The sequence below is a fragment of the Pituophis catenifer genome, unplaced genomic scaffold (assembly GCF_029215685.1).
Source record: "Pituophis catenifer annectens isolate HBS135680 unplaced genomic scaffold, rPitCat1.0.hap2 SCAF_2, whole genome shotgun sequence".
NCBI classification, from domain to species: Eukaryota; Metazoa; Chordata; class Lepidosauria; order Squamata; family Colubridae; genus Pituophis; species Pituophis catenifer.
Window position 1 is genome coordinate 296,892,460 of NW_027256882.1, and position 25,512 is coordinate 296,917,971.

A 25,512-nucleotide genomic window follows, 5' to 3' on the forward strand; every position below is an offset into this window, starting at 1 on the left:
GCCGGGCCGCGACGTCACGGCGGCGGAGGCGAGGGCGGGGGCGGCGGAGCGGGATTGCGCAGCCCCGCCGCATTGCCAGGATGCGAGGCTGAGCCGGCGGGCGGCGGCGGCGGCGGTGGAAGAGCCGGTCGCGGCCGCACCGGAGGGAGCGAGGCGGGCCGAGGTGAGCGCCAGGCGGGGGGCGGCGGCCGCTCGGGGCTGGCTGTGGCCGAGGGGAGCCGGTGGCTGGGCGCTGCGGCGGCGGCCGCCTTTGTGCGCGGCTGCTCAGGGCGTGTCTGTCTGCGCCGCCATTGCGGAGCCGGTTGTCGGGCCGCGGAGACGGAGGAAGATGCTGCGCCGGAGGAGCCGCCGCTGCTCCCGCGCGAGGGAGGGGCTGCTCGGTCGCCGGCTCCTTCTCCGGGCCCCCCGGGGGCTGCTTCGCTCCTGGTCGGGACCTTGAGCGGGGCCGAGCAGCTCCAGAAGCCGAGGGGAGGGCCGGCCGTCAGGTGGCGAGGCTGGGCTCCCCATGTCTGCAGGGAGCGCGGGCTGGACCGGAGAGCCGCCGGTCTAGAGGAAAGGCCTCTGCCCAGCGGCTGGCCAGGAAGGGCCCCTCCGGCGGGCTCCTGTGCTGGACCCGCTTTCTGGCGGGGTTCGCACAACCCAGAACTACCCCGCGGTTCGGATTCTGTCCGGTGGGCATTGCACCGTTAGGCCAATTACCGTTGGGACCCGCTAATTGGGTCAGGGGCGACTGTCCTGCTTTCCCGAAGTTTGCCTCTAGCAAGCTTGTCTGAGGAAGAAGCTGAGTGGGGGTTAGGTGGATGGGGGAGCACCGGGACTGGTTTGTAGGTGACTCTGGAAATTCGAAGGAAAAAACCCTCTGAAGGTGGTGACCTCTGTCCTTCCAGCCCGAAAATTCAGGAAGTCTGAAGGAAGTTCCCCTTCCAAATCTGTTTTAGTGCTCAGCGTGTTGTGTGATCTGAATGGGCCAGCAAAGGTCCAGTGGTGAGCCCTGAACGAACGGGGCAAGGTGGCCAGCTGTGGTCCTGCTCTCTAATTATGGGGTCACATCCCCCTCCCCCCTCTTCCCTGGAGACTCTTCCCAGCCTTTGGAAGCTGCACGCAGAGGGATTTTGGTCCAGACCCCACTCCCAAACCCTGCCAGGCCCCACCATTGGCCAGAGGGTGCCTGCAGGCCTCTGTCTGCCCTGCTGCCCCTTGGCATGTGCAAGTGCCAGGCAGGGATGTGGGGGGTGGTGAACCAGCACAGATCAGGAGCTAAATAGCTGCTCCCCATCTCCAGCCCCCTGTACTTAAACACCTGGTTGGGCTGCAATGGGGGGATTACTTGTGCCCAGATGGCAGCCCCAGAAGTGCCATGGCTGGAGCTGATGGGCACTACCCACCAGCTCCCCTGAAATCCGGAGCCGGGCTTCTTGGGGCTCAGCCTGGTTGGCCCAACTGGGCTGCTCTCTGTATTCCGAGTGGCTGTTTCCCGGCCTGCCCCAGAGGTGTGTGCCTGTGTCCTGGCCTCTCTGACCCGCTAGGGAGAGCTGAGGGAGGTTCCCGCCAGAGGGGCCTGCTTGTGTGGTGCGATCTTTGGATGGCTCAGGAAGGTTCCGGAGAGCAAGGGGGTTGCAGCTGGCCCGCCGGCCAACCTCCCCTTAGAGGCCTGGGCCAGGCTGGTCTTTCTCTGCTGGGGGCTCGGAAGAGAGCCGGGGAGAGTCCACTGGGCACCGCAGCAATGCCACTGAGCTGCATGAGAGCCAAAGCTGGGTCGGCAGTGGCAGGAGGGGCCCCCTCAACCGGGCCGGCCTTCCCTGGCTTCATTGGTATCTGAGGCACATCCAGCCTGCGGCTGTTTCGCCTGATCCCACAAGGAGGAGCTGCTCCAGAGACTGCCCTTCCTTGGCACTGTGGAGAGAGATGGGGGCAATCTTTGGGGGGGAGGCAGGAGGACAACGCGGCCCATGGCGCCATGATGTTGCTAGGTGGTTGGAGGTGGGAGGGGGGCACTGTGTCATCCTCAGTGGAGAGCCTGATCTTGACAGCTCTCCAACAGTGGCAGCAGCCTGGGGGGAGTTGGGGGGGGCGATGACGGGACAGGGGATGGACACTTGACTCTCCTTCCTGGCATGCCCCCCTCATGCCCCCTCCTGCACTGGGGAGAAAGCTCCCCTTCCCTCCTTGGGGAGTGAGCCTTGGTCGGCTGCACTGAAAGAAAAGCGGCTTTGTGGGGAGGGAGCAGCCTTTGCAGGACGGATGGTCCCCATGGCAGTTCCTCCCCCCCCCCTTTGCTTAGGCTTTGCGCTCTGCACAGTGACAGAATTGGATGCAGGGAGGGTGTGAACATCCCCAGGGCTCCATTCTGCTTGAAAGGTTCAAATGATGAGGCTTGATCATAGCTCCCCCCTCCCTCTGCAGCCAGGCCTTTTCCAGCGTGGTGTGGCCGCCTTCCCCTCCTGGTCCTCCCCAGTGGCAGAAGCAGCCAGATGTGCTGAGCTTTCCAGAGAGAAGCCGGAGGGGAAAAAGAGGGAAAAGCTGCCATGTTGAAAGGAGGGGGGGGCAGACCAAGGAACCCTGAGCTGAAACGAGCAGCCAGAGGGCTGGGCTGAGAGGCAGCAGAAGGGAGGGCAAGAGGCAGCAGAAGGGAGGGCAAGAGGCAGCAGCCTGCTTGGAATATCTTGCCGCCCCCCCCCCCCTTAGGGGCTTTCAGATGAGCTTCCCTGGCTTGCTGCTGGAGCAGAAAGGCCTCCCCTTGGATGGGCAGTTCTGGAGCCCCAGCATAAGCCAAGCGGTGGGGCTAGCACTGGGGGGGGGCAGCCATGGATCCAGAGCTCTCAGCAGCCACCCCCACTCCCATTCTGGAGAAAGCGGGAGAGGGCTCCATGGAAGACGGAAGTGGGAGGTGCCGGACAGAGCAAAGGAAGCTATCCTCTATTTTGCGCTTACCTGGAGTTTGGAACTCATTTCCACAAAATGGAGCGATGATAGGGATTCATTAACCAAGAGGCTAAGAAAATCCCCACCTCCAAGTTGGCGAATGCTTTGGCAGAGCCCGTCCGAGTGAGGACCTGCAGCGGGCAAATCCCACCCAGCCAGGGCCAGTACAAAGGAAGGGGCAGCCAGCAGTTGGCCTGGGGGGCAGCGAATTGAAGGTCAGTCAGCAGACAACGGCCTGGCAGGATTTAGGGAGCAGCCAGCGCCCCACTCAAGTAACGGCTTGTTGGCCAAAGGAGCTCTTGAGGGGGGGGGGTGGCAGAGCTGCTGGCTGGGTCCCCACAGCTCCCGCTAGCCATGCTTGAGTGACACCAGCAGCAGAGAGTCCAAGCAGGGCTTGGGGGTGACTGGGTTGTGTGGTGGGTCCAGGCTCTGGCTGGACTACTCCGGAGGACGATCTCTGCACCAGGAGGGGCCTTTTCCTGCCCCCTCTTTTGGGAAACAGCCCTCCTCTCGCCTGGCATCTGCCCTCGCCCCCTTCCCATGGCAAGTGAACCGCCTTTTACCAGGATTTTACCTGTCTGCTCCTGTGCTCCATGCCTCCCTCCCTCCCTGTGGGGTCCACCTACTCCAAAGCCCCTGAAGGCAGGACAAGAAGCAATGGGTGGAAACTAATCAAGGAGAGAAGCAACCTGGAACTAAGGAGAAATTTCATGACAGGGGGAACAATTAACCAGTGGAAAGGCTCCATCACTGGAGGTTTTCAAGAAGAGACTGGACAGCAACATGTGTGAAATGGTAGAGGGTCTCCTGCTTGAGCAGGGGATTGGACTAGAAGACTTCCAAGGTCCCTCCCAACTCTATTATTCTGTTCTGTTCTGTTTTTTCCTGCTTGAGCTGCTCCCCTCGGTGCGTTCAGATGCCGGGGCTGAGCCGGACAGGCCTTCTGCTGACCACAGCCACATGCTCAGCAGCCCAGGAAGGTGGGCCTGGGACTCACCTGAGCCTGATGAGCAGGTCTCTGACTTGTTGCAGAAATGGGCGAGGCTGTGCAGGAAGGACCAGTGTGCTCTGGCTGCCAGCCTGGGAGCTTGGTGCCAGCCAGGTGAGCTTTGTAAGTCTGCCCTGGTAGCGATGGCATCTCATTGGCTGGCGGGAAGGGAGCCAAGCAGCCAGAGCGGGTCTTGCATGGATTGTGCTGGGGGCACCTGATGTCAGACTGAGTTGAACCCAGGGGGGCTTTTGGGCAGGGTTTCAAGGGCACAGAGCTCTTACTCTGGGACAGATGGTGCCAACCAAGTGGGTATTAAGCCTGGCAGGGCAGACATCACCCTTGTTGACTTAGAGATGGTCGAAGGCGAAACTCCCTTGATGACTCATTGATGGAGGATCTTGGGGGGGGGGAATGCAGGGATCACGGTCATACCTCCCTTTTTGAGGCCCTCCTAGGGGTAAGGAGGCATATCTGCTTGTCCGTTTCCTGTTGCATGTGGTCTCAAGTGGGGGGGGTGTCTGGGGGCCATGTGTGCTTGGCCAGTCCAAGCAACAGTGACTCAGGAGGAGCAAAGAGGCCCTCGCTTGCTCTCTTCCTAAGAGGGCAGAGTGGGAGTCTCGCTGCTCCTGGGTGACAGCTGGGGCCCAGGTGCTTTCTAGGGCAGGGAGCTCGGCCAAGCGCCAACTTGGATTTCTTGGCACCAACAGCTGCATTTGGAAGGGGCTCCCTCATCCTTATTGATGCCCTTCCTCAAGGAAGCTCTGGAGGCAACAGAGAATGACACCACAGTGAAGCACCTCTAAATTGGGGAATTGGTCTTACCTCTTCGAAGGAAGGGAAGGAAGGGAAGGAAGGAAGGAAGGAAGGAAGGAAGGAAGGAAGGAAGGAAGGAAGGAAGGAAGGAAGGAAGGGGCCCAGTTTTCCTTGCCCCAGGGCAGCCGTGGCTGTTCCATGGGGTTGCCTGGCCTTTTCCAGGCCAGAGATGGGAAGGCCCAGGGCTGTTTTCTCACTGTGACTGAACAGACCCCTGTGTCGGCAGCTAGGGCTGGGAAAGATGCCATTGAAGTTGAGTTTGCCAGGGGTGACACAAGAGCCTTCCAGAGTGATCTGGAATTGACAGCTCCCTCCCTTCCCCCTGTCTCTTTGGGGCTTGTGCCCTTGAGGGGGGGAGCTTTCTTAAACTCTGGCCATGACAGAACTGCCCCCTTGCTTGGCCTTTGGGCTGCCCCAAAGACGGGGCGTCCCAACAGCTCCCTGGTGTTTTCCTGGCCTTTGGGCTCAGCTTCTGAAATCCGTCCCCACCGGCTCTCCTCTGCCAAGGAAGCTAAGGGAGGAGCTGTGGCTCAGGCCAATCTGGGGCACCGAACCTGCTGGCCAAGCCAGAGACATCCTGGGAAGACACGGCAGGGGGCAGTCACCATACCTGCTCCCAGCCAGGATGGCAGGCGTAGCAGTCACTGAATCTGTCCAGGGCCGGGGGGGCTTTGTTGATTAGGTGCCATCCAGTTGTGGCCGAGATTTTCTCCATGACGGTGTCTGGAAATGTCTCTCCTCCTCTTCCTCTTCCAGACTTTGTCTCCCCCAGACTGAAATCTGGGGGGGGTGTCATTTTGGAATTGTAGCCCTGCCCCTGGATGCTCCTCCCCTTTTCCAAAAGCTTGAGATGCTTATTTTGCTGCTCCTGGTAAAGCATCAGGATTCGGGTGGCCTCTTTCCTGACCCATAAATTTGTTGAAGATATCAGTACTGTGGGGTCTTTGATGCTCTCTGAGCTCAGCAGTTTTCTTCCAGATGTTTCATGGCCCAAGGGGGTAGCATCACCAGGGTTAGAAGGGAGTGGAGGTTGCTCTCTCTATATATACTGGTACTAATGACTTGCCCTGTCAGTGTTGGTGGGAGGATTTTCTTCTTGGTGATGAAGCTGTTGCTCCTTCCCTAGAGAAAATCAAACAGATAAAAGACCACAACATCTCCTGCAGTCAACACCCAGATAAGCAGAGATTTAAACCTAGCAGTAAGCAATACTGCAAACAAGGAACTCAAACAAGCTAGCAGTAAACTGCAGCCTAATCAACACCCCCACCAACACTTAACAGAGCGAGCCACTTGTGTATAAACAGAGAGCGAAGCAGCCCTCTCCCTCCTAGCACTGGTCATGTTACCTAGTTGGGTAATGAAACGCCTACAAGAAAACAACCAAGTTCAGAGAGCACCAGAACTCAGACAAGTTGCTGCTTTTTAATAAAATTTGGCAGTTGGAAAAGGAGTTACTGGACTCCTCCTGATTTTTGCCACCATGGACTAATCCGTTCTCCTCCTCAATCATTCGCCTGCATTTTGTTTCTCGAAAAGAGACTTTTAAAAGTGGTCTCTATTTTTGAAGGCAGGTGTTTCTGGCAGAAAATTGGAGCTGGAGGGCCAAATTCAGGGGAATTATTTTTGTTTTGGCAAATAGTGGAGAGGTTTGGGGGGGAGGCATCATCCCATGGGGTGCTACTAGCCAGATTGTGGAAAATAACACAGGATGTTGTAGATGAGAATGGAAGCAATCCTGTCCCCAAAGGGCCAGGCGTGAAGGAGAGGCTCTCCCGCCTCTGATCTCATCATGCAAGGATAATGTCCAGCCTCTGGCGGTTCAGCTTTCGACAGAGGAAGGAAGAGCGCCATTTAGGCCTTGTGTGTGTGTGTGTGTGTGAGAGAGAGAGAGAGAGAGAGAGAGAGGAGAGAGAGAGAGAGATTGGCCTCTTTTCCTGAACTGTCTCCAGGTCAGCCCTGTAGAGACCCCAGGATGGCAGGATCAGGACGCAGAGACCGGGGGATGGGTGGGTTCTGGTGAGGATCCCGGGCTGGCTTGGTGTGCAGCGCATGTGCATATGTTGTGATACCTCGGACTTCATTCTCTTTTCTCCCTCTGAGCTCCCCCTCCCTTTTTCCTCCCCCCTTTAACCTTGCTCTGCTTCCTAAAGACTTTCCTCTTTCTGAGCTCAGCGCCCTCGGCCTGAAAGCCTTTCAGACGTGACCCGGCTCTCCTTCAGCTCCAAAAATGGATGGGAAGTGACCAGTGCAAAGAGGGGCTTTCTCTGGGGGGCCCTAGATGGGGCAGCTGATGGGGGCTGAAAGGACACGGGAAGGTGGTGGGGAGGGGCTCCAGAGGCCCATTGATTTTGGTCAGAGAACATTTAGCAGCTGCTTTTTCTCAGCGAAAGACCCAATAAAGGAGGGCAGGGAGCCTGGGGGTGGCTTCTTCCTGTTTCTTTTTGCTTCAGACAAATCCCAGGCACAAAAAAGCCCGTAGCTGCAGCATGGCAAAGTCTCTCCCTGGCTTGAAGGGAACAGTTAATGGCCAGGCCGAGGCAGCTATGGTCCAAAAAGGCAGAATGCTGATGCTCTCCTGGTTCTGCCCGTTTTTTCATCCACATGCCCCCAAACCAGGTGGCATTTGGACTGCGCCATCAGAGCCGGCCATCTTGGACCACCCCTGCAGACCTCTCTGTTCAGACACAAACCAAGTTAAATGGAAGCACGTTGCTCCTTTCAGAGCTCCGGCCAGGAAATCTGGCAGCTGCCACGGGAAGGTCTGGGGTGGCCTCTGGGAAGGCCTTAGGCCTTGTTTTCTTTATTTCTTGTATTTATTTATAAGTTTACAGGCCTCCAATGTCACCATCGAGTGACTTTGGGCACCTTCAGCTTTAATCCTTTTGATCCACCCTGGGCATAACACAAAGAGAACGTTGTTGTTGTTGTTGTTGCAAAGGTTTTGTGCCATTTGGGGGGCAAGGTTTCAGAAGGGCTTTGCCATTGCCTGCTTTCCAGGGCTGAGAGAGAGTGACTGGTCCAAGGTCAGCCAGCTTGGGCCTCAGGCGGGACAAGAACTCTCCTGGGTTCCAGCCTTCAGCACCATAACACACTGGCTCCCTCGACAACTTTTGTCTGAGTCAGTACAACCCAAAATTGTCCATTCGGCCCATGCAATTCAGGGGTGAAATCCAGCAGGTTCTGACAGGTTCTGGAGAACCAGTGGCGGAAATTTTGAGTAGTTCGGAGAACCGGCAAATACCACCTCTGGCTGGCCCCAGAGGGGGGCGGGAATGGAGATTTCACAATATCCTTCCCCCAGGTGTAGGGTGGGAATGGGGATTTTGCAGCATCCTTCCCCTGCCATGCCCATCAAGCCACGCCCACAGAACCAGTAGTAAAAAAATTTGGATTTCACCACTGATGCGATTGTCAGGGTAGGGGGATGTTCAAAGTGATGGAGGAAGACGGGGTCCTCTTCCCGGGTCTGGCCCTTGACCTTCATTCCAGCAACCTCTTTCTAACCAGCCAGCCAGTGTCCTGGAGCAGGCAGGCAGAAGCAAAGCCCCCCGCCTGGAGCCCCTTGGCTGCTGTGACTCGCTGGCCTCTCTCTCTTGAGGAGGGAAGCGTCGGCTCTTCCCGTGCAGTGCAGTTTGTCTTCCCTGTGGGGCTTCCACCTCCAGGCGCCTCAACGCCACTGAGTCTAACAGAAACACACAAATGGTGCCTCCTCCTGTGAGAATGCCAAGTAGGCAACCACATCAGATTGCATGCCAATCTCTTCCTTGCTGGGCTAGGATTGGGTTGCTGCCTAACCCATGACAGTGTAGATGGACCCGCTGGTCCTGAAGCCCCCGCCTGCTCCCAAGCCAGTCACCAGATAAGCCCTTGAGACCCCACCCCACCCCATGTGAAAGGGAGGCACTAGGCAGGTGGGGGGGGCTGCCTATGCTGCTTGTGAGGCTCCTGTGTGGAGACATGCCTGCAGAATTGCCCATCGCCCCCTCCACCATGGGAGATTCCTATGTAAATTCCTGGGAAGAGGCTGCTGAGGCGTCCTCTGAGATATGGCTGGGGGTGGGGAGAACTGCTGAAAGCTGACTTTGCCCTCAGTGACTCTGGGTGCCGTTTTTGTCTCTGTCAGGTCTTGGGCTGCCCTGAGGAGGTGTCTTCTGCCAGCCTGCTCTGTCCCACAGGGCCCTTCCATGGGTAGCTTCAATACTGCAGGTGCCCTGGCAAATGGGACCGAAGATGGATAGCCCCCCCAAGCTGACAGGAGAAACGCTGATCGTTCATCATATTCCGCTGGTGCATTGCCAGGTTCCGGACCTGCAGCGCGGCAGCATTAGCCAGTGCACCAACCCTTTCTTCCCCTCTGACCTGGGGGTCAGGCGGACCAGTTCACTCCCCGAGAGGACCCTTCTGCAGGCAGACTCGCTGGTCTACAGCAGCCTCCTCAGAGCTTCAGACGGGGCTCCAGAAGAGCCCGTGGGTGGGCAGAGCCCTTCCCCCACACTGGCTGCCCCTGCAGCCCCCCGGCGGCAGAACCCCTTCCTGCTGAGGGACGGCGAGGCCTGGGATCTCTGTGAGGACGATCTGGGACAGAAGTCCTTCCGCCTGCATGATGGCCGGTCCGCCTTCCGCCTGCACGAGCCGGCGCTGCCTCCCTTCCATCTGCATGGTAGCAGCCCTGTGGTGAGGCCTTGGGGTCACCGGGTGGATGTCGTGGAAGGCGGCGCTGGCCTGGCAGCCGATGAGGAGGCTCAGGACAAGGGCCACATGGCGACAGAATGCATGGAGCTGGATGAGTATAGCTGCCACCGTGGGGACCCCTCCAGCCTCTCCCTGGAGCAGGAGTGGGCCAGCGAGTCAGATGACCTGATGAACAATATGGAGGCCATACGCAGCCGAACGTGCAGCTGCTCCAACTCTGAACTACAGCGCTGCCGGTGCTACAGCCTCTCGAGCCAGTCAGAGCCCCTGGACCAGCAGATGGGCTATGTCAGCGACTCCTCCTGCAACAGCTCCGATGGCATCCTTGTCAACTTCAGCACCCTCTACCAGAGGCGGCACGGCCACCCTCACACCAACCTGAACTCAGGCCCCTTGTCCTGTGACTCCTCTTCGGGCAGCCAGTCAGACATGGCCGCCTTTTATCTCGACTTGCACTCCTCGTCACAAGAGTCAAAAATGCCCGGAGAGCTGCAGGATCTGGAGGGGCTGGGGAAATCCTGCGGGTGCCACCACCCTTCTTCCCCTGTCCTTGATGCCAACTGCAACTCCTACCCACCACTCTGCGATCCGTGCCCATCCGATGGCTCTGACCTGACCGCGTGCTTTCAAAGCCAGGCACGGCTTGTGGTAGCCACCCAGAACTACTACAAGCTGGTGACGTGCGACTTGTCCTCCCAGTCCTCCCCCAGCCCTCCTGGTTCTTCCATCACCAGCTGCTCTGAAGAGCAGGCCAGGGGCAGCCCCCTCCAGCCCACCGAGTATTACCTCTTCCAGAGACCCGAGGAGAGTGACACGGAGGGGTCCCGGGATGAGTTGCAGGAGGAGTCGGAGAAGAATGCCATTGAAGGACAGGTCTACATCAACGTCTCCCCGCCCAGCCTGGCTGGAGGCAGGCAGCGCTCACGAAGCTACGACCGCCACCTGGACCGTAGCCCCTCCAGTCGGCTGGGTTCCCTGGAGCGCATGCTGAGCTGTCCGGTCAAGCTGAGTGACAGCTCCTCCTTGGCCCTCCAGAGCTCCCCTCCCAAGCGGGTCACCTCCTTCGCAGAGCTGGCCAAGGGCCGGAAGAAGAATGGCTCCTCGCCGCCCATTCGGACCAGCCGGGACTCGTCCCTGGAGTTCTCGCCCATTCCCGAGGACCAGAGGGACAGTTCTGTCTTTCTGGAGAGTCAGGAGCAGCACAGCCAGAGCCTCCCACCCCTGCTATTGGCATGCTCCGAAGGTGAAGATGCCAGAAAAGCCCACAGCTTCAGGGAGGTGCCCACCTGTGGGCAAGAGGGGGACGGACAACTCTTTTTCTCTGCAGTGTCAGAGATGGGGGCTGGTGGCAGCAGCATCTTTGGCCAGAAGGACATTCGAGCCCGAGCTGATGGTAAGCCCCCCACCCTGCCCCTGAATGCCCAGTGGCCTCTTTTTTACAGCCAGTTGAGGGGAAATGAGTGGGGTTTTGGCCAGGAGAAACCCCTCTCTATTATTAGGTTGGGGCCCAGAGATATCCCCTGGCTATTGGCAGGGAAGAGCATGGAAGTTGCTGCAGGGACTGATGACTGGCTGTCCTGGCCAGGGCCCATCCTCGGGCACTGGGCATTGCAGCGAGAGCCACAAAGCTGGGCAGGTTGAGAAGGTTAGATGGATTTTAGATCAATGAGGATGAACCTTTTGGAGTGTCAAAAATTGAGAAAATGCCTACCATGACTCTCCTGGTGTGTCATCCCACCCACTTGGACAAAAGAGGCCTCTCTGGACGTTCCTGTCCTCTGGATTCTCCCCCTCTGGATCCTCTGAAGCCTCCCAAGAGGGCCCTGCTGCCATGGGGCCTCAGGAGCGTCAGAAAGTTGCACGAGAACACTCACGCAATTATTGGATGCCTCAGAGGCTGCGTGAGAGCAAGACCATCTCGTATGACTTCCAGAGGGCCCAGAGGCCAGGCGGGCCTGTCACCAAAAATGGCACTGTGTGTCACCTGTATCACCTGTATCCTAGGTTCACTATCACTGTTCTAGATCCTAATTGAAGTGGGTGGCTGTGGTTCCACACTTTTTTATTGTGGCTGGTTCAATCAGTTGGATTCCTTGGACAGGAAAACTGCTTCCTACTTGCAGTTGAGGGAATTGAGGCTCGGTATCCCACTGCACCCCTCAGCCACCATCCCACCCTGGCCAAATGCTCCTGAACTGCAAGATGCACCTTCTTTGGTGTCTTGGGACAGTCTGGAGAGGACAACCTATGCTTGGTCTCCAAGCCCAGTCCAGCCGCAGCACTTTTCCGGGGTTTGCAATCCAGCCCCTGCTCGGCCATCACCCCTTTATGTCTGCCTAGGGCCTGTCAGGGACAGGATGGAACAGGAAAGCATAGACAGCTGTTGTGAGCTTTGTGGGCAGCACAGTGAGTCCCCATGGCCACAACTGTGACTGCTGGTTGTCCTTAAGGACCGGCTGGACAAAGAGATGCTCTGCAGCCATGTAAGGTATGTCATTTAATGGGGTGAAAATTAATTTTTGCAATTTTTTTCCAGTGAGGGGTTCTAAAAATATGTATTTTTACATCAAGAATGCTATTATTTTTGCAATTGCACAATGTTTAGCTTGGTATGGTAAATCCATGTCTGATCATTATATCCCACAAATACTGTTAACTTTATCTTCTCAAAATTACACCTTGTGCTACAAAAATTAACTTTCTGCATGAATCTTATCTAACTAAACAAAAAAATAATCCATGCAACCATAAACTAACATCAGAAAGCAATTATCTGAGTTACAAAAATGTTTAAGTGAGTTTCATCAAGTCTTGTTTTGATTCGTTCTTTGACATCAGCCGCCGACTTGCTTCTTGGGCTCTGATATAACCTTCACATTTCTCATGTCGATACACTCTGCTTGCTGTTTCTTTGACCTGTTTGACACATCTGTCTATTGATTGGGCATGACAGGGCCACTGTGGTACTTGCATTGGTTCGTCAATGAACTTCTTTATTTCTGCTTCAGTGAGTTTGCACGTCAAAGGTGGCTCATATACACCTTCAGACCCGTCAATCAGCTCCAGCAGAGTGGATGCTCTGGCATTGATGAAAGGTGTTTCTCTTGCACGTAGAGAAAAATCTCCCAGCACTCCTCAAGTCAATGGTCTTGTCCACACCAGCTCTCCTCTCTTGAATGTCATCTGAAAACAAGAGCGTCTGGAATATTGTTTCACTGAAAAAGTACCATGCTGAGCACTGAATGGTTGGCAAAACAGCCTTGACTACAGCCTTCTTTGGCAGTCTGACTTGCTGAGCTGGAACAACACATGATGCGAGCCTTCAATCCAAGGATGTTTTACTTTGATCTTGAACCAGCAGGAGTAGTACATACCAACGATGTATTCCACTATCACTCTTAAGTTTTGGGGAGTTTTGCCATTAAAGCCATGTTTTGAAACCCATTTTCGATAAATCCTATTTGTAGTTGTGAACTAGCGTAAATGGCTTACAGGGCCAATATCCAGAAGAGCCAGATCTGTGAGAAGTTCTCCTGTGTGATCCTACATCCATACGCTTGATCAGTAGAGAGATCCTTTACAATACTGTTGCTCAGTGAAATAAGAGGCTCACCAATTGAAACTCTGGTGAATGAAGGATCAGTCTCAAGTTCTGTTGCAATGTCTGGCGTTGCCAATTTTACCTGCCCAATTGTTGTTAGACAAGATCTTCCCATCTAATTTTGTGATTAAGTGTCCTAGGGGCAACTCATTCATGTGGAGTGCACACACCAACCAGATCAACTTCTGTCAAGCTTGACCTCTACCCAGTGCATGGTACCACTTTCCCAGCCACTATTAATATAATCTCCTCCAAAGGCCTTCAAGCTTTTGTCAATGCCTTTCTTCTTCACGAAATACATCAGATTATCTGCAATCACTTGAGCAGGTTTTCTTGTTTTTGAGTCTTTCTCTGAAGGGAATCTTCCACCCAGCTCACTACACACAGGATAATGTTCTTCTTTGATGGTACTGGGGAATTGCTGGTCTGAATTGTTTGCTTTCAGCATAACTTTAGTTTCATCTATCTTTGAAGCAGCAGCATTCTATTTCGCCCTTTTTACAGAGCTCATCATATTCTTGATCTAGGGACTTCATATTTTTTTCCTGGGCTCTCTTGACTTTATTGTGGTCAACTACAAGTCTCTCGTCTTCTTTGGTGATCAAGCCAGCAGCTACGAAGGTGGCTGTGGTAATGGCAGCAGTGGCACGTAGACCAACACCGTATCTTATGCTCTGCATAGTGGCATTTGTTATTTCTAATCTGTATTCTGTCTTTTCTTTTGAAGTAGAGGGCACATCTGTTTGGTCTAAGGCAGGGGTGCCAAAGTGGCGGCCCGTGGGCCAGATGCGTCACATGCTAGCCACGCCTACCCCTGGTTTAGCAAAGGGGAAAAAAGTCACAATATGTCACATGACGACAATGTGACGCTGCGAGTTTGACACCCCTGGTCTAAGGCCTCTTCATAACTTTCATCACATTCCTCTTCATCTTCATCATGTCGTCTGTCCTTCATTTTCATCATAAGAGATAATTACTTCATTTGTCAGTATCGAAATGTCTGGAATACTTCTCTGCTTCTATTTAGCAAGCCTCTGTCTCTCATCGTCTTGCCGCGTTTGCCTTTTGCCGGGTTGTTTCTTTTCAGGCACATCTGGCAAACCAATCTGATGTGATCCAAAAGAACCAATCTTGTCCCTCTGACATTTAACGAAAGCAAGTTCCTTCAATGGTAACTTCATCTCCTTAGGGCAGGTACAGCTAATGTGAGCTTCTTTTTTTGCAGCCAGCAGGGCAGCCAAATTCAGCACACAGAACAATTTGACACTTGCAGTTGAGGATGTCAAACAGTTTGTCAAATTTCACAGTGAAAGTCTCTTTGACATCTAGCTTTCCTCTACCAAGAGTTATGTTTTTGGCATGATCCCAGCTCTCTTGGATCTTGTTCAAGATTGTCAACAGGGGTCACAAAAGAACTATTTGCTTGTTCCCACTTTTCAAGCACTTTTGGATATATGCCTTTTGCAAGACTGGCTGATGGGCAGTTTCTAGCATCATCACTGTTTTGTTCTCTTAACAGGAGGTCGTATCTGAGAATGTCTCTCTATGTTGGGAATTCAGGCGGCAACAAGTCTCTGCCAGTCCCAATTAAATTGCTCATATGAGTGAATGTTCTCAGCCTTGTTCTTTTTTAAAAGCCATTACAATTATCAATTATCACACAATTATCAAAAGATCAATTAAAACACACACAGGAAACGAGGCCAACAGTATTAACACTCTCAGACAAAGTAATGTTTAACAAAAAGAGAAAGATAGCTGAACCTGTGAAATGAAACAAACAAAATGTTAAAAAGTTATGATATTTATGTTCTGAGAAATTTCCTGACAGAACAATTAATAAGTGGAACAACTTGCCTGCAGAAGTTGTGAATGCTCCAACACTGGAAATTTTTAAGAAGATGTTGGATAAACATTTGTCTGAAGTAGTGTAGGGTTTCCTGCCTAGTCAGGGGGTTGGACTAGAAGACCTCCAAGGTCCAACTGTCCAACTCTGTGATTCGATTCGATTCTAATGTAGTTTCTTACCAAACACATCTACATTATGTTAAAGTAACCAAAATATCTTTACATTCCCCAAGGCATGTCACCACTTTTGAGCACCCCTGATGTTTGGAAATTGAAAGTTGAAAAATTTGACACTGGGAAAGGGCTGGAATCATTGTGTGGGCAGGAGGCCTCTGAAGGTTTCTTCTCTGAGAACAGGATAAAAAATTAGTAAGCACAAGTCTAAATTTCGAAAGATAGGGGAAGTTCAGAAAAGTGTCTATAGTTTTGATTTATTTTAAAATGAATTGTTTGAATTTGGATGGAAAAACTGACATCCTGGGCCGCAGAATGAAAACTCAAAGCAGTTTTATTAGGGTGGAGAAGTGAACTAAAATGATGAAAGGTAACAGGGCAAATGCAGAGATCTCCAATGAAGAAACGCCACTCCTAAAGCACAGCCTTAGGCCTTAGGACTTGGAAGAGGTTGGGGAATGGGAGGGGCTCTGAAATCAAGGCTTCTCTTGTCAACCTGCTTGACTTGTGGCAGCGGAAAGCACCTTGGCACCCTGTTTGCTGAGTATGCCTCCCCATGTCCTCCTGACACTAAGAGGGGAAGAGAGCCTGGCAGATGGTTGGTGGGCAAGCCTCTCTAGGAAGAGAGATGGAAGGGATGGCCCTGCCCAGTCTTGAGAAACACCAAAAGGGGATTTTGAGGGACCCCCCCCCCAAGCCCTGAACTATCCTTCTGAATCAAAATTCTGGTTTGGGCACAGATTAAGCCAGTTTTAGCCCTCTTCCCCCACCCCCACCCCCCACCCCACCCCCACATCCTGAGCTGGCTAAGCGGGTTGCGCCAACTTGGTCATGCTGGGGAATAACCAACCAGGGTCCCCCTACCTGGCAGGGTCTAGGGAAGAGGCCTTAGGGAGTACGTAACCTGCTGGTCTGCATGGGGTGGTCTGCCTTTCCTCCTGTGCCCCCACCATCCAAGAACACCAACCGATCAGGCCAAGCCGTGCAGAGGGCTGGGCTCAGCTGTGCCGCATTCATTGGGCAGTGCAACCTCTGCTCTCCTTCCCTTCCGCAGGTGGCGCAGCGGATGGCAAGGTGGTACGCTACAGCAAGGACCAGCGCCCCACCACCTTGCCCATCCAGCCCTTCGTCTTCCAGCACCACTTTCCCAAGCCGGCAAAAGGCCGGGCCCTGCACAGCCATTTGGCCTCCAGCCTCTCCCAGCTCTACAGCCTCTCAGCCGCCACTGCTGCTCGCCCAGCCAGTCGACCCCCCTCCTCGGCTTCCCAGTCCTCCACCTCTGCCGAGGGGCCTGTGGGACAAGGCCAGCGTTCTGCCGATGGGGCGGTTTCCCTAGGTGACGGCCATGCCAAGAGGGGGCCGGGGCCGGAGACCACTCGCCTGTCCCCGCTGGGCAGTTACTCTCCGGTGCGCAACAACGTGCCTTTCTTCCAAAGCGGGGAGTCCTCCTCCTGCTCACCCACCCCGGAGACGCAGCCTCCCCGCAGCAAGTCCTGTCCAGTCTCTGCCAACCTCCTGCCCAGCACCAAAGCTTCTCCAGCTGCTGGCAGCTGTGCCACCCAGGGGCATCCAGGGGCCGGTGTCCTGCACAATCAGAGTGAGAGCCCCTCACCGGTGGCCAAGAAGGAGGAACCCCCAGGCCCCCCTGCACCACTGGCCAAGGATCGGCTCCCCGTTGGCTCCCTCCTGCCGTTGTTGTCCGGTGGCTGGAGTCTGGCCAGAGCGGAGAGCCACAGTGAACCCCAGTGGAAGATAGGGGGCAGCGAGGCTGCCAGCTTCAGCTCCTTGGGCGTTGGCATCCCCCGGCCCCTTAATGGTAGGTGGGCATTGCAGGGAAAGGCTTAACTTTGCATGCCCAGAATGTGCGTGTGTGTCCGTCCGTCCTAATAACTTGGGGGGGGGGGGCGTTGTTTCCATTCTGCCTCTTGTAGTTGAGGGTTTAAGGGCACCGGAAAGTTCACCAGTTCACAGCCATGAACATTTAGATGACCAGCCCTATTCCTAGGGTGCCCTGAAGTAGCCTCCAGGCCCTCTGCCTCTCTGGCCGCCTTAGGCAGTGCCAAGAGGGGAGGGCTCCACATCGGGGATCAGCCACCTTGTCGGGGCCATGCAGACATGCCTGATTCTGAGTGAAGCCCCATTTGTCCCCTGAATCGCCCTTTCACCCAAGGCAAAGTGGGGGAGGGGATGAGAGGCCTCTGGTAGGCAGGCAGGCAGTCTGACCTCAGGGCCTCCTTCATCCCCCCCATCTTGCCTACATCACAAGGCGCTGGCCAGGTTGTGCCTGTGCATGTGGGGGGTTGGTCTCCCCGGCTCAAATGCTGCTGCTGCTGAGTTGCTGCTCATGGCCGCCTGTCTCTGTCTCCTCCTCTGGTTTGGCTTCTCTGCCCTTGGCTTCCCTCCCCATCCCCCGACCGGCCGGTTGCGGCCACAGCCAACCACCTCTCTCTGCAAGCCCTGAAGTGGCGGGAGTACCGGCGGAGGAACCCCTTGGGGCTGGACCGCGTCTCGGACCTGGCAGGGCTGACTGGCCACCTGGACTGGAAGCAGCTGGAGAACAAGCCGCCCTGGAGGAACCCTCTGCTGGAGATGCCGGTGGGCCACTCTGGACCCAGACTCCACGGTGCGCCTTGGCTGTTGCAGGCTCCCCTCCCCGGCTCCCTTGGCCGGTCGGCCCAAGGAAAGGCTTCTAAGGGGTCCAGAGGCCATGGGGGCTGTGGACTTGAATCACGGTTCCCCAGAAGTGGGGGCTGCAGTGCCCACTGCCCTCCATTTGGTCTCTTCCCCAGCCTGGCCTGGGGTCTCTCTGGGGTCAGAGGTATCACGGATGTGATTTATGTTTTTTGAAACTGGGCATTGCTTTCAACAGTCTCAGCCGCCCAGAGACTGTTTGGGCAGCCCCGGAGCCCAATCAAGTAACTAGGTGGGTGTGCCATAGCCCCCCTTTCTCCCCCCTCCACCCCGTGTCTTGCAGGACCGGCGGTGAAAGAGCCGCAGCAAAGCTTCCCTGACTTCTTCCCTGACTGTTTCTCCTTGGCCGAGAAGCCGCCGGCCGAGTTCTGCCTCTCCCCTGATGGCAACACGGAGTCCGTCTCCGTCGACCTGCTGCAGAAGAAGGGTCGGTCTGGGGGGTGGGCGGGGGAGGGCACCCCAGCACTTGCACTCTTCCAAGGTTTCTTCCATAGGTGCTAGGGGTGCGGGAGGAGGGGCTCCTCAGCAGCTGCTGCTTGCAGAGGTAGAGGATGGAGGGCAGTGAGGAAGGCTCAGCTCCCCTTGCAGAGAAGGAGGCTCTGGCGCCCTCCAACCTTGGCAGCCGGGCTAGAGGGTCATTGCCCAGAGCAGAACCATTTTCTGAGGGGGCTTGGGGGGATGGGACCCTCAAGCAGGGTAGGAATCTGATGTGGTCAGGAGAGGAGGCTCTGACCCCCCCCAGCTGTTTCCGCATTTAAGCCCCCACAAATGTTAGGCGTGGGGAGCATGTTCAATTCGTGGGGCAGGCAAGGGGTGGTTGCAGTGTTTTACCCCTGCAGTAGGTATCTGAAGGTTTCTGGAGGGAGGGGGTCTTTGGAGAAAGGGAGATTGGGTTCTTTAGGTCCCTCAGTTGCTCAGCACTCCCTATGCTTTCAGCACCCCCCACCCCCCCACATACAGCTTGAGAGGAAGAGAGAGTAGGGTACATTTGAGTCCTGGATAGGAAGGAGGGACCGAGGGGTCTGTTCAGGTGAGGGGCAAGCTCAGCCTCCTCTCTTCCTTCTGCCCACCAGGTCTCGTCAAGGCAATCAACATGTCCGTGGACCTCATTGTGGCCCATTTTGGGACCAGCAGGGATCCTGGAGTGAAGGTGAGCTGGCTTTCCTCTTGGTCTCCTTTCCCTTCAGTGCCTCCATTGTTCTAGTGAGAGGCCTTCCCTGACATGGCCCTTTAAGGTATGTCCACCTCATGGGCCCTGCCAGTGCCCCTGCCACCTTGGGACAATTGAAGGTGGCAGGAAGTGGGGTGTCCTTGGAAAAGACGGAAGATCAGCCCCAAGAAAGAGGAGCAGGTGAGGAGGAAACTCAAGTGGGCCCGTCTTGACTCTCTGGGGTACAAGATTCTGTTATTGTAACAATTAAGAAGCATTGCAGAAATGTATCTGGCCTACCTTTGGTGGGCCAAGAGCTTGCCCCCCACCTCCACCCTACTTGCCAGGAAAGCTTTCCTATCGCCGGGGCCGAGCCCAATGGATTTTACCCCACTGGACTGCATATGACCGAGGCAGCTTCTTCGAAGAGCAGCGCCACCCCAAAGCCTACTGAATGCAGACTCTGCAGGGCAGAGGTGGGGGGGAGGGGAACGCTTGGACCCGGGAGGTGCTGGGAGGGCTGTGGAGGGGGGGGAGATCAGGCATGGCCCCCACCATTTGACCCCTCCTCTCTCCTCCAGGCCAAACTGGGGAACAGCTCAGTGAGCCCTAATGTGGGGCATCTCGTCCTGAAGTACCTGTGTCCGGCCATCCGGGATGTCCTGAGTGACGGGCTCAAGGCTTACGTGCTGGATGTGATTGTTGGCCAGAGACGGAACGTCCCCTGGAGCATCGTGGAGGCCTCCACGCAGCTGGGTAGGGGGCTTTGGGGTCTGGCCTTCCTGCCTGGGCCCCCAAGGGTCGGCCTGCCTTCCTCCCAGGTCTCCCTCCCAGCACCAATCAGCCCTCGCCTGCTTGGCTTGTGGGCCTGACCCAGAGGAAGACGCCTAGGATGGGGGTGGGGGCTGTGGCCTTGCTAAGCAGGTGGGTTTGCCAGAGTGCCAGCAAAGGAGGATCAGTTTCTCTCCCCTCCGGCTGCTTAAAAGAGGCAGTGGGGAGCAGCAGGAGGGGAACACTAGCTTGGGAGTCACTCCGGGGGCCCCTTTTGGACCTGAAGGCTTGGGGGCTCCCATAACTGAGACAGGGCCCCTTGCCCCCTTCTCTCCCGCAGGGCCCTCGACGAAGGTCCTGCACAGCCTCTACAGCCGCGTCAGCCAGTACCCGGAGCTCACCAGCCACAGCATGCGCTTCAACGCCTTCATCTTCGGCCTCCTCAAGTAAGCAGGGCTGCTTCCCCCCTCCCCCCTCCCCATTGCAGGGAGGGCCAGGAGTGTGGGGTGTGCTGCTTTGTTCCTGGAAAGGAGGCAGCACAAGGGAGGGGTCCTCCTGAAGCCGCGTTTCTCAACCTCAGCTACTTGGCGATGGCAACTCCCAGGATTTGCCAGCCAGCCAGCCATACCCTAACCCTTTTTTTTTTTAATTTAATTTATATGCTGCCCTTCTCCAGAGACTCAGGGCGGCTTACAAGATGTTAAGCAATAGCCTTCATACTTATGTATATTTTATACAAAGTCAGTTTATTGCCCCCATAAACTGGGTCCTCATTTCACCTACCTTAGAAAGGATGGAAGGCTGAGTCAACCTTGAGCCTTGATCCTTACCTAACCTGGCCATGCTGGCTAGGGAATTCTGGGAGTTGAAGTCCACCAATGAGAGTGCCAGAACGCAAAGATTGACACCGGGAAGGAAGGAACCTCCTTTAGCCATCAGCCTAAACATAAAACGGATTTTGTACCAATGTGGGGCAGGCAGACAAAAGGACCCAATCTGCTCCAACTCTGATGCTGCACTACTCCAGGGTGTCTCCCCCCTGCCTCTTCCGCCCCCCCAACCCCCCGCTTTGGCTGCCCCCCCCCATCGACTGATGGGCAGGGCTGAGAGGCAGGAAAGGATAACTGGGAAGCAGTCAGGACCCCCAGGTGAGGGAGGCCAGCAGCGCACGGACACTGGTGATCGGGGCGCCGTGTTTGAGAGAAGCAGCCCAAGCAAGGAACCTCTGTCCTTGGGCCGGACTGACATTCCTCAGAGGGGTTTTGCTCAGTAAAAGTGAAATGAGACGCTTTCTCCATAAGCAAGGAGGCAGAGCCTCATTGGACTCTGTCTCCAACATGCCCCCCACCCTCTTTATTCTTCAGCAAGCGTCCAGTTGCGCACACAATTTAGGCTGTGGTGCCAATTATTATTCCGTTTTTTGGATTCTTATCCTGCTATTGTCTTTCCATATATCTTTGGTCCAATTCAAGGCTGAAAACATACCTAGTGGTCCTGCCACCCATTTTCCCCATAACAACAGCCCTGTGAGGTGGGCTGGGCTGAGAGAGAGGGGCTGGCCCAAAGTCATCCAGCTGGCTTTCCTGCCTAAGGCGGGACTAGAACTCACCATCTCCTAGGCCAGCAGCTTTACCATTGCACCATGTGGCCAGCAGGGCCTGGCTTGTGTCCCCAAATGGTTCTTCATGCCTGTCCGGACGGTCCTGCCCGTTCTCACCCGCTCTCTGCTTTCTGCCCCAACAGCATCCGGTCCCTGGAGTTCTGGTTCAACCACCTCTACAACCACGAGGGTAGGTCCTTTGCTCCTGACCGGATTGGGGGTGGGCCGTGTGCTGGGGATGGGTCAGGGATGTTGCCCAGGCAGTGGCCCTGCCCTCAGGAGGCTCGTCCGCTCATGACATACAGACCCCTGCCATGCCACTAGGCAACGTGGCCCTTCCTGAGCTTCTGAAAGAAGGCAGGAAGGTCAAGGGGGGTTTGGTCGATGGAGCTGAGCAGCCCAGAGCCTCCTTTGGCCGGCCCGGCTGGGGCCCAGACCTGCTGCCTGGGGGCCCCTGGTGACCGTGGCCTTCTATCCCCCACTAGATGTGTTGCAGGCGCACTACCAGCCGACGGGCTTCCTGCCGCTGGCGCACGGGGCCTGCCAGGGCCTCTTCGAGGAGCTGCTGCTGCTGCTCCAACCACTCTCCCTTCTGCCCTTTGGCCTGGACCTGCTCTTCGAGCACCACCTGCTGCAGGTGGGCAGGTGGCAGCAGCAGCAGAAGGAGCTCCTGCAGGGTCAGCAGGGCCTGCTGCTCTCCGCCCACTCCACCTTGCAGCTCATGCGCACTCATGGTGCCCAGCGGGCTGGCGAAGGCTCCCGGGGCCCGGCACCTCTGGAGAGACCAGCGGAGCCCACCAAAGGGGCCCCGGAGTTGAAGAAGGACAGGCAGGCCAGCTGGTGGCTGCAGCTCACCCAGAGCTCCCAGGTCTACATTCAGGGCTCCCCGGAAGGTGCCCGCCTCGCCCACCACGAGCGCAAGAAGAGGGCGGGGGCCAGGTCGGCAGAGGCCAGGAAGGGCCCTCCCCCAAGGGAAGGGGTGGTGGAGGGCGCAGAGGCTTGTCCCCCCACAGAAGCCCCCCCAGTCAGAGAGAGGCTCCCGGCCGAGGAGGCCAAGTCCCCCTGGAAGCTGGGCCCTCCAGCTGGGGAGGAAAGCAAGGAGAAGGGCCGGCCCTTCTGGATGGGCAGTCCCCCAGATGCCGTGCTGGCGGAGCTGAAGCGCAGCAGGGAGCAGGACCAGGCAACAGCCCAGGGAAAGGAGCAGCCCGTCACCCGCGTCCCCAGCAGCGGCCAGCCCAAGTGGGCGCACCTCTTCGGTTCCCGCCAGGCGCCCAAGGAGCCCAAACAAGCCCACAGGTAGTGTCCCTGGCAGTCGGGCTCTGCCTTGGCGGCATTGCTTTGGGAGTGGGGTGGGACGGCCTGGACTGGACCCCCAAGTGGGATAAGCTGAGAACGGCCGACTTCCAGGCAGAGACTCCCTGCCTAACAGCAGGAGGGAGTGGAGGGGGATAGGAGGGTTGCAGCACGAAGGGGCTGGCTTCTTATGCCCCCTTGTGAAATTGTGAACGGGGCAGGGCAGTGGGGTCCTTGTGGCCCACCGGAAGAGAGAATCTTTACAGGAGACATTGATTAAGAGTCAGTTTGGGGCCGTCCCGGTTTGCTTTGTGGGCATCTGTGTCCTGAGATGGGCCAGAGCGGAGGTTGCGCTGCCCGGCTGCTCATGGCAGAGCTTAAGGGTGGGGGGGGGTGTGGGACGCAGCTGCCATCTCAGCTGGCAGGGGATGTGCTGGGGGGGCTTCACCCGGGGGCCCTGGCCACTCCCAGGCAAAACTGTGGTGCCCACTGCTCCCCTGGCCTGACTGCTGCCCGCTCTGCAGGTTGCCCTCAGGCTGGCTGAGCTTGGACCGCTCCATCTTCCAGCTGATGGCCCAGACGGTGGGTGCCAGTGTGTGGCAAGAGGCTGAGATGGCACCCAAGCAGCTGTCCATAGCCGAAGGTCAGCGGTCGGACGGGCGGGCCTCCCCTGGTGCCCCATGGTGAGTGTGCTGCGGCCAGAGCTGGCCTACTGGGAGGCCCCAAGCTGCCTGGCTCTGCTCTGGGGCTGCCAGACCTTGGACAAGCCCCCTTCTGGCATCGACCCCATTGCAGGGAGGCGCTGCGTGTGGCTGTCCTAGGCTGGCCTCCTCTCCCTTCGGGCAGCAGACCTGTGGAAGGGAGGGGGCTGCCCGGCCCTTGTGTGCTCTGCTCCTGAGCCTGCCAAGAAGCAGGGGTGGGGTGGGGTGGGGTGGGCAGCCAGTCTCTCTGGTCTGGCTCTTGGCTGGCGTGACTGGCACCACGTCCTGCCTGTCCCCTGACAGAAGAGGGTGGGCATGGCATGGCAGGCATTTTCAGGGAGGGCTGCCTGAGCAGCTGGCCCTTGGCGGAAGAGACCCCTACAGGGTGCGTGAGAACCTGAGAACAGTGGAGGGAGGGGCGGGTGGTGGAATTTATTCTGGCTGAGGGAGGAGGACGCAGCTGCTCCCCTGCAGTCAGCAAGACTCTTGATGGTTGGGGGCAGCCACGTCCATGCAGTAAAAGCTTTAGGGGGAAACCTGAGACCCTTGACCAAGGCAGGTGGGGAGGCAGACGGTGCAGGCCGTTTGCTGCATCTCCAGGGCTGGGTGGGGAAGTTCCCAGCCCTTTTGGCACGCTCTCTTTCCCCAGGGCGGTGAAGGCCCTCTGCCACCACATTGCCACCGAGGCCGGGCAGCTGAGCTTCAAGAGGGGAGACGTCTTGCGGGTGCTGAGCAGGGTGGACGCCGACTGGCTCCGCTGCAGCCGCAGGGAGGGAGCCGAGAGTGGGCTGGTGCCCATCATGTACGTCACTCACCTGGAGGATGCCGATTATTGACGGGCAAGCAAACCCTGGTGGTGCCCAGAGCCGTGCCGGCCAACAGGCCCCTCACCAAGACTCAGCCAAGGAGCCAGCTTCTCTTGCCTGCCCTGGGCGAGGGGGGGGGGCTCCTCCTCTCTGCCGGGGCCTCCTGTGGCCAAACGTTCCTGTGCATGCGCCTCTCCTCTTCCTCTTCTCTGTGGCACCCACGCCGTGTCCGAATGAAAATGGGGCCCCTGTTAAGGGCCACTGGGGCCCCGGAAGGCCTGCTCCAGACTTGGGGGACTGTGTGCTAACCTGTATTAATGCTGGGCAGGGGGAGGGAGGGAGGGGGAGGTGAGACGCCGGTGGGAGCAATGCGGTCTCTGTGCATGCATGCAGACGGAGCCAGTTGCGGCCAGTCTCTGCAGGAGCAGCTGACCAGTTGGGGAAGAGTGTGTCCGACCAGCTCTCCTACCGAGGGCAGAGGCTTTGAAGCCAGAAAGGCACCCAACAGAGGGCCCCCGTGGCACAGCTTGGGTGGTGTCGGTGGAACCTCATGCCACTCGATGGGGAGGAGGTTTTTGTGTGGGAGGGGTCAGAACCTGGGTTGTATTCTGACCAGTGGGGAGGAAGGGGGCTCCCCCCACAGCCAGTGGGCAGTTCCAGTCAGTATTTGGGAGTGGGCTGGGTGGGGCTCTCGCCACCCTAACCCTAACCCTCAGAGGACTCGGATGGGAATGCAGGAGTTGGTCCTGCTGGTGTTGTGAAGGTGGCGCCATCTTTAATTTATACTTCCGGCATTAGAACAGGGTGTCTCGCCTTTATTTATTTCTTTATTTATGACACGTATTAATAAAAAAGGTGCTGATTACGAGCTCCCTCGGCAGTCTGGTGATTCCCCCCTCCCAGCTTCTTTGCAGGACCAAGATGTTGGCTGTCCGTCCCCCCAGCGACCCCCTCCCATCTACACAATTTGAGCTGTCTTGATGCTTCATTCAGGAGTTTGCTGGGTTGGTGACCCTTCTGAGGGCGTCATTCAAGAAGCCCAAAGGCGGCAGGTTGGCCTTTATGTGCCCCGAATGCGCTGTGGGCGGCTATGAGCCAGCAGATGGACAAAGGGGGCAGACGGTAGAAGGGGGGGATGTCTTGAGCTAATGCCAGCAGGGTAGAGTCCCACCCCGATAGGTGTGCTAATGGGCCCACCTTGGCAACTGAATTCACTCCTTTTTCAAGCTCTTGGAATCGAATGTGCCCTAATCTAACTCAGTAGGCTGCTTGGGTATCTGAATCTACCAGCTGGATTTGGCTTATTTCTGAGGGGAAAAAGGCCTTTATACCCCTCAACCAAGCCCAGCTGAAGAGCAGCTCCCCATTTTCCCCCTTGGTGCCCACCACCCCGGCTGGCTGAGGAATTCTGGGAGTTGAAGTCAAGTTGCCACCATTGGAGACCCTGCTGTAAAGG

The 25,512-nt window shown here is 56.7% G+C and overlaps 1 protein-coding gene across 2 annotated transcripts; it reads left to right on the forward strand.

Annotated features, from left to right (window-relative positions):
* Nucleotides 1-99: 99 nt before the first annotated feature.
* On the forward strand, nt 100-24,275 carry RUSC2 (RUN and SH3 domain containing 2). 2 transcript variants are annotated; one of them, XM_070939003.1, is made up of 12 exons: nt 100-163; nt 8,853-10,814; nt 16,099-16,860; nt 17,479-17,667; nt 18,019-18,162; nt 18,809-18,885; nt 19,467-19,641; nt 19,997-20,102; nt 21,400-21,446; nt 21,742-22,552; nt 23,074-23,232; nt 23,900-24,275. In XM_070939003.1, the coding sequence occupies exons 2-12, from the start codon at nt 8,948-8,950 to the stop codon at nt 24,084-24,086; spliced, it is 4,524 nt and encodes a 1,507-aa protein (XP_070795104.1). In that variant the 5' UTR covers nt 100-163; nt 8,853-8,947; the 3' UTR covers nt 24,087-24,275. The 2 variants fall into 2 exon arrangements, with proteins under 2 accessions (XP_070795104.1, XP_070795105.1); XM_070939004.1 differs by lacking the exons at nt 100-163; nt 17,479-17,667 and having other exon boundaries at nt 9,411-10,814.
* Nucleotides 24,276-25,512: the final 1,237 nt, after the last annotated feature.

Excerpts from the sequence above, each read along its gene's own strand:
- RUSC2 (XM_070939003.1), top strand. The coding sequence starts at position 8,948 with ATGGGACCGAAGATGGATAGCCCCCCCAAGCTGACAGGAGAAACGCTG. Across the intron at positions 19,642-19,996 it reads GGAGGCCTCCACGCAGCTGG|GGCCCTCGACGAAGGTCCTG; the intron begins GTAGGGGGCTTT and ends TCTCTCCCGCAG. Across the intron at positions 21,447-21,741 it reads CCACCTCTACAACCACGAGG|ATGTGTTGCAGGCGCACTAC; the intron begins GTAGGTCCTTTG and ends ATCCCCCACTAG.